The following is an 8,167-nucleotide window of genomic DNA, read 5'->3' as shown; positions in this document are numbered from 1 at the left end:
CCGATAAACTGGGAAGACCAATGTGACTGTCAGCTGAAAAAGTTCAAGGTCGAAGGTCTGCCAACTTCAACGAAAGCCGGAACAAAATTTGCCAGACCTTCACTTCCTGGCCAGACTTTTCACACTGATCATCTATCAATACGTTCTGTATAATTGCCGATTTTATTTGGCTTATTCGTAACATGGTGTCCTAAATTTGATTATTTCCAACACAAATTTCTGCGTGAAAACAGAGCTCTTCAAAACAGAAGCCTGCTATGTGTGGCTTTTTTTTTTTTTTTTAAACAAGTCATTTGATTTAAGGAAAAAAATTTAGCTGCCAAGTAATCACTATTTTCACTTGAGAGAATGAATTTCATTCCTCTGTCTTACAGAGAACTAACAGCCATGGAAGTGGGTCACAGAGTGGGGGAAAAAGCTCCTTTATGGAATGTTAAACATCTGTGCACAAGGCCTGGGTTCTCCAGAATAACCAGCGTGCAAATGAGGCACGCAAAACCTTTCCGCACCAACGATGCTGCATAAAGATTTCATACTGGAAAAGTTTCACATAAGCTATTAGTAATTTACAACCCAAAGAAATAAAGCATAATTTCTCCTTTTTCAAGGTAAGTTTTACCACCTTTTATTTATAAAACATTTTGGGGATTAAGAAAAGAGCGTTGTGTTTTTGACCAGACTCTCACTGGCCTCGGGCTTCCTCCAGCACTTGGGTTTGTCCAAAGGAAATGTCTCTGGGTACCTGGGCTCGGGGAGGAGGGGGTGGAAAGTGCTCGGGGAAAACCAGACCGATCCCACTGAGAAGCATGGGAACATTTTTCAAAGAAAATTAGACAAGTGACCAGGTATGTAGACATTTGAGCTTTTAAATGTTGATTAAAGTGGAAACAAGGTTTTACCAGTCATCTTTATCTGGGGTGGGGATGACTAAAGTTCATTCCTCTTGTGGAATCCTTTGAAGATATTTTCTCTCCCACCAAACCTGCCCATCATCTGCTCGTCCTCATCTTCCTCTCGGGCCTTCTTCACTTCTTCCTTGGCCTGTATGGCATCCATCTCTCTTTCTGGGCCCTGGAGAAAGAAAGAAAGACCCCGGCGGCTGGGGATTATGCTTCCTCTGGGCTGATTGGGTGTCAGCATGCAGCCTGCCCCTGCCTTCTGGAAGCCTCCACACCAGCTGGGGGTCGGCTGAAAAAGAACCCCCCAGTAATCAGGTCCCAATTCCTGGAACCTGTAAATGTAACCTTATACGTATGGGGAAAGTGTCTTTGCAGATGTGATTAAATTAAGCATGTTGAGAGAGGAAATTCTACTGGATTATCAGGTGGACGCTAAATTCTATCATAATGTTCTCATAAGAGAGGGGCAGAGGGAGATTTGACACAAACAGAGACAGAAGAGGAGAAGGCCACGTGAAGATGGGGGCAAAGATTAGAAGGATGCGGCCACAAACCAAGGAGCACCAGGAACCATCAGCAGCTGCAAGAGGCGAAGTAAGGGTTCTCCCCTAGAGCCTTTGGAGGGAGCAAGGCCCTGCTGATGCCTTGATTTCAGCCTATTGATACTGATTTTGGAATTCTGGCCTCCAGAATGGGAGAGAATACATTTGTGATGTTTTAAGCCATTAAGTTTGTGGTGATTTGTTATGGCAGCCCCAGGAAATGAATACACCCTCCTTCTTCTATCCCCAGAGCACCTGGGCCGGTCCTTCAACCAGCTGACCAGTGAATGAGTAATGAGAAGAGGCCTCAGAGCCTGAATGAGCAATTCCAGACATGTGTGATTAAAAGAAGGGTTAGGATGAGTGAAGACACGTCAAGAAATTTCCCGTAGTCATTCCTGAAAAAAGAGTTTAGGAAGGCTTTGCAGAAGAAATCAGATTCAAAAAGAAATGGCTCGGGACGTCCCTAGTGGTCCAGTGGGTAAGACTCCGCGCTTCCAGTTCAGGGGGCCCAGGGTTCGATCCCTGGTCGGGGAATTAGATCCCACATGCATGCCGCAACTAAGAAGCCCGCCTGCCACAACTAAGACACAGCGCAGCCAAAATAAATAAATATTTTTTAAAAAAGGAAAACAGAAGAAAGGGCTCATGAGAAAATCACTTAGTGATAACCACCTTTCATCAGTGGAGGGGAAATTTCCCCCTGAAATGCCTTGAAATGTTCAAATTTTAAGCACCCGCTTTGCAGTTGGTCCCAGTGTGATGGACATGACATGGAAGATGCCTTATCAGTGAAAATAAGGGAATGAGGAGATTTTGATTAAAAGCAGGAAGATGGTTTGTGTATCACCCTTAATTTAAATTCACCGGCATGCAATTTAACAACCCAAAGTTTCTGGCTAAAACAGTGTGGAGGGTCCTCCAAGACCTTTCTCTCTAAGTCATGGCACTCCCAGAAGACACCGACCACTCTCTCCTTATGGGTGAGCCGCGCCACCATTTAGTTATTGGTGCTTAACAACACGAGAAACAAAATGTTTATGCCCATTAAAAGCATACATTTTAGCGTCAATACTCTGGCTCCAAAGAGTTATAAATGAATTTGTACTGATGGAAGATATTTTATCTTCTTTATGTGAAGCCAGAGCTAAGTTTTTAAGTTGGTTTCTCAGGATAGGGGCCTCAAAATACACACTAAAAAAAAAAAAAAAAAAAAAAAAATACAGGAGTGCTTCCACACTTGAGGGAATAGAAAGGCAAAACACAGAGGGGGCAAGGACATTTACAATACACTTACCTGACAAAGAACTTGACAGAATATATAAAGAACACCTACAACTAAATAAGAAAAGTTCAAATAACCCAACACGAAAGTGGGCAAGCGACATAAACAGGCTGTATCAACCATATGTTTCTCTTGCTTTGACATCTGGGGCCTTGCTGACCCAGGAGGGATGGCCCCTCCAAGGGGGCCCATTCTTAGAGATAGTAAATGCCAAAAAGCACTCTTTCCATATGCAAACTACATTCAGAGCTCACATCCCTAACGACCTCCACTACTGGGCTCATGTTCAGAGCTGATTTCTCCTTGCCTTAATTATCCCACAGCCAGGTACTAGACAACTAGTACCCCGGAGCCCACTGAAATTCTTAAAACTAGCCAATCCTAAGCCTGCTTATCTGGCCTCATCTGTTCCTTCCTGCAAAAAACCAAAACAAAGTTTTTTGCCCACATCTTCCACGCTCTCCCTCTGCCTCCTGACCAACCCTGGTGCTTCCCCATGTGGCCCTGAATGGCATGGCGTGGCCCCTCCTCTGGGGATCTGTGGGTAAAATAAACTATCTTTTTAATGGAGGTCATCTCCTGATCTGCTGGCCTCACCATACCTGAATAATAACAAAACTTACATCTTAAAACACAGGTATTTCACAAAAAAGGATCTCCAAATGGCCACAAAAGCCATGAAACAGTACCCACCTTCATTCGTCATCAGGGAAATGCAAACAAAATGAGAGAGAGATACCACTACACACCTACAGAAACCCACAGTCCCCAGTGCTGGTGAGACTGGAGAGACTGCAAAACAGTGCAGCCCCTCTGGAAACAGGTTGGCAATTTCTCATAGAGTTAAAGATACACCATACAACTCAGCAACCCCCTCCTGGGTATTTACCCAAGAAAAATAAAAGCACACGTCCACACAAAAAAACTATACACAAAATTGATAGCAGCTTTGGTCATACTGTTAAAAATTGGAAACACCCCTGGGACTTCCCTGGTGGTGCAGTGGTTAGGACTCCACTGCTGCCACTGCAGGGGGCGCGGCTTCGATCCCTGGTCGGGGAACTAAGATTCCGCATGCCCCGTGGTGCGGCCAAAAAAAAAAGAAAAAAAAGAAAAAAAATTGGAAACAACCCAAATGTCCATCAGCTGGTGAGCAGATAAACTTACTCAGTAGTAAGAAGATACAAACTACTGAGTGAACCTCAGCAACATGGAGGAATCTTGGAGACACTACGCTTGGTGTGAGAGCAGGCTCAAAAAGACTCCGTACTATATGATTCCATTTATATGACATTCTGGAAAAGGCAAAACTATAGGGACATAAACTACGAGGTCCTACTGTATAGCACAGGGAACTATATTCAGTATCTTGCAATAACCTATAATGGAAAAGAATCTGAAAAAGTATATATATATTCTGAATCTGAAAAAGAATATATATTTATAACTAAATCACTTTGCTGTACACCTGAAACGAACACAACGTTGTAAATCAACTATACTTCAAAAATACTATAAGGACGGATATCAGATCAGTGATAGCTGGAGTAGGGGAGGGCTTGGTTACAAGGAGACTTTTTGGGGTGGTGAAACTGTTCTACATCTTGATTTTTAGTGGTGGTTTCATAACTATATGTGTTTGTCAGAATTCATAGAACTGTACATTTTACAGTATGTAAATTATGCTTCAATAAAACTGAATCATCAACAACAACTGACAGTAATACCTAGCATGGCCAAAGATGCGACACAATTGAAATTCTCGACCATGCGGAAGGGAATGTAAACAGGATGACACACTGAAAACTGTTTGTGTAAGAACTGGTGACCCAGCCTGCCCACTCCTGGGCATGTGTCCATTGAAAGTCACGTACAGGAATGATGGGAACAGCTTTATCCACAGCTTTTTCCACAAACTGGAAGCATCCCAAAGCTGCATCCACAGAGAATGGATATCTACCTTCTGGAATATTCACAAAGGAAGAACAACCTACTGCTGTATGCAAAAATATGAATGAACTTCGCAACACTACCTGAATGAATAAATAATGGGAAGCTACATTTACATAAATTTCAAAAGGAGTCAAATCCATCTACAGTGATGGAATAGTGGAACCACCATTCCTTTGGGGGCGGGTGCTGGCTGGGAGGGATCGCGAGGAGGTTCCTGGAGCTCTGGTGACGTTCTATGTCTTGATCTGGGTGGGGTGTTCATTAGTAAAAATTCATCAAGCCTTTTCCTATATGTGAGACTTAAGTACAGAAATAACTGAATTACGAAAGAAAAGTTCATTGTGTTCATTGTACCTTGGTTTCACCCCAGGTGGCCTTGCCAAAATTCTCAGCGTACTCTTCATCATCTGTGATCAGGAAGTTATCGAAGATGGTTCCGGATCTCACCTGTGGATGAACATAAGGCCTCCGTTACTGATGTGAAAAATGAAACTTTCCACAAAATAAACAGTTGTAATTTGCTCAGTACTGTAACAGTGATTAGCTGTCAATAGTAGGACATGCAGATACCCTTTTCTAGAATATCTGTTCCCTCCAGGGCACTGGTTCTCAAACTTGGCTGCATATGGGGACCACCAAGAACATTTGCAAAACTCCTGATGCCTGGTCTCACCCCCAGGGATGCTGATTTAGCTGGTCTGGGGTACCATCGGGGCACTGAGACTTTCAAGAACTCCCCAGTGACTCGAGCATTCAGCGATATTTGAGAACCGATGCTCGAGAACCTTCCTGTGCAAAGTGTGAGCTGTGGATGGGCAACATGAGCACCACCAGGGAGCTTGCTGGGGATGCAGAATCTCAGGCTCCACCCTGGACATGCTACATCTGAATCTTCAGTCTTATCCTAAAGCTGACAGGCACCACAAGGTCAGCTCCAGGCCAATTCCCAGGGAGCAGGAAGGCAGACAAGAAGTACCCAGGGCAGGAAGCATGTCCATTTTGTCTACGACTGTATGTCTTGGGTCCAGGTAGGGGTGCCAGGCACGCAATAGGAGCTCAAATACTAGCTATGTGAATTAAGGAGTTTAGGCTGAAGTCCAGAGTTATTAAACTAAAGTGAATTTAAAACCAAGTGACCTGCCAAAGCTCCAGTCCGATGGCACCGATGTTCTCAAATTCTGAGAGGTCATATTCCGTCAAATAGTTGGTGTTTTTCATCTTCTGATGGAGCCAAACATCTCTGTCTATGCCCTCTGGTCTCAGGCCATCCTGCAACAACAAGCCGTATGTGGTCGGCCCCGGGGACATGGGGGGGGGGGCTGGGGGGAAGGAGGTGCCACGCACTTGGTGTGGAGGCTTCTGCAGCATCGGCGCCTGCCGGTCCCCGTCCAGTTCGCTGTTCCAGTCGCTCGGCGTGCTGGCACTGGCATCCAGAAAGTGCTTCTTCCAGGCCTTAGAATATGTGTAGGGGGAAAAAACTTAGATTCTCAGATTTGAGAAAGGAAATTCTTAACTCCCAAGAGGCAGGGGCAGACCTGTGACCCTGGTTGCACTTTTCCCCGTGTCCTCCTCCATTCGATGGTCGAAGGGCTAAGTGCTGGGGTTCCCTCCCTCACCGGGGGCTTCAGGACCACACACTGCCTGCTTTTTCTCCCCAACCGCACCTATGATGACAGCACTCTTCCCGTGCTGTTGAGAGGAACGGTGCTGTGGAAAACTCGAAATAGTGGCCAAAGTTAAAATGATGGGGCAAAGAGTGATGTTGGGAAGACGGGCCACATTTACTGCTGATTAGGTTAAGTCTGTCCTTCTACATCATGGTCATATATGGACTGTTCCAGAGAGAGGCTGGACAACTAAGGAATGTCCCAAGATTTACCTGAGGACTGCTGGGTAGCAGGAGAAAAGCAGTTGTATTATTCAGCCCTTATATATATACTCACACTATACACATATATATAAAACACAGGGGACTTCCCTGGTGATCCAATGGTAAAGAATCCGCCTTACAATGCAGGGGACGCGGGTTTGATCCCTGGTCAGGGAACTAAGATCCCACATGCCACAGGGCAACTAAGTCCGCGTGCCACAACTACTGAGCTTGCGTGCCTCAACTGCAGCCCACGTGCTGCAACCTACAGAGCCCATGTGCTCTGGAACCTGCGCCCCACAACTAGAGAGAAGCCCACGCGCCACAACTAAGACCCGATGAAGCAAAAATAAATAAATAAATAAATAAATAAAATAAATAAATAATAAATCTTAAAAAATAAAACACAGGTATACATATACACACACATATATACACACACATATATACACATTTCTACACATGCATATATACACATATCTATGTGAAGGTGACTTAATAGGTGTTGAATAAATTTTTTTTTCTGGTTTTTTTAATGGAGCGTTCTTTCTTTCCTTTTTCTTTCTTTCTTCCTTTCTTTCTTTATGGCCCCACCACACGGCTTGTGGGATTTTAGTTCCCCGACCAGGGATCCAACCCATGCCCCCTGCAGTGGAAGCAGTGGAGTCCTAACCATTGGACCGCCAGGGAATTCCCAAATAAATATTTGTTGAATAAATGAATGGATGAGAAAAATTTGCTCTGGATTAATAATATTCAGATAAACACATCAAAGCATAAAAGTGGTGTACAATGATGTTTTCTCTTTCAGAATAACTGAGAAATAGTAAAAGTGTTGCACTGAGACTGTGGCTTTTCCACGTTACTCTAGAACTTCTCAACGATGGCACATGGGAGTTAATCGTCTCTCCTACTGCTCTTTGCCCCGACCCCAACCGGCAACAGATGAGCCAGTCTCGTGTTGGGATCCAGGAAATGATTACAACTCAGTCAGTAGCCGACTCTTTATAATGAGGGTTATCAAATGGTAACACCATAAAGAACCACACTGTTTAGGAGATCACACAGAACTGAACATATGGACAGAACGCGGCCAGTTTGGAAACGAGCTTTCTGAAAGGATGATTTGGCTCCTCTGGGGACCTGCCTCATGTACACTCGGCACCAAGGCACACCTGCACTGCTAGGATGGCATCCTTGTAGCCCAGAGGCAGCCAGGATTTCAGTCCTAAGACCCGTATCTCCTGAGCCTGGGAGCCTCAGCGTCAGTTTCTTTGCCATTCTGTACCTTGTTTAAAGTAAGTGCTCTTTTCCAGGTGAAAAACTACTCTTTTTACTTTGGTTTGAAGGTAAGAAAGGGAGAGTAAAACTTCCCGCCTTTTTTCTTTTTCTTGAGAAATGATGGGGAAGCCTTACATGATTGGGATTTTACTCTAATCTGAAGACATTCTCATTGATTGGACACATGGATTCCAAATTCATGGAAGTTTACTTTTGATCATCTATGAAAAAAAAGGGTTGCCAAATAATTTAAGTCTAAACAAGATGCCATTTTAATTTCATAATTACATTCCATCTATGATGAAGTATTTGACTATTAGACAGCAATGCCACTAGT

General features: G+C 44.1%; 1 protein-coding gene across 1 annotated transcript in view; it reads right to left on the bottom strand.

Moving 5' to 3' along the window:
• Window positions 1–626: 626 nt before the first annotated feature.
• The window catches only part of CALR3 (calreticulin 3), a 30,778-nt gene continuing 23,237 nt past the window's right edge, over window positions 627–8,167 (bottom strand). The window contains exons 6-9 of the mRNA XM_068534767.1: window positions 6,024–6,131; window positions 5,817–5,948; window positions 5,034–5,126; window positions 627–1,071 (exon numbers count right to left, since the gene is read on the bottom strand). Coding sequence (XP_068390868.1) covers window positions 928–1,071; window positions 5,034–5,126; window positions 5,817–5,948; window positions 6,024–6,131 — 477 coding nt within the window. The 3' untranslated portion in view covers window positions 627–927. The remainder of the gene's footprint in view (window positions 1,072–5,033; window positions 5,127–5,816; window positions 5,949–6,023; window positions 6,132–8,167) is intronic.

The sequence above is a fragment of the Eschrichtius robustus genome, chromosome 2, assembly GCF_028021215.1.
Source record: "Eschrichtius robustus isolate mEscRob2 chromosome 2, mEscRob2.pri, whole genome shotgun sequence".
NCBI lineage: Eukaryota > Metazoa > Chordata > Mammalia > Artiodactyla > Eschrichtiidae > Eschrichtius > Eschrichtius robustus.
Note: the sequence above shows the minus strand (reverse complement) of the source record. Positions and strands in the feature narration are given on the sequence as shown.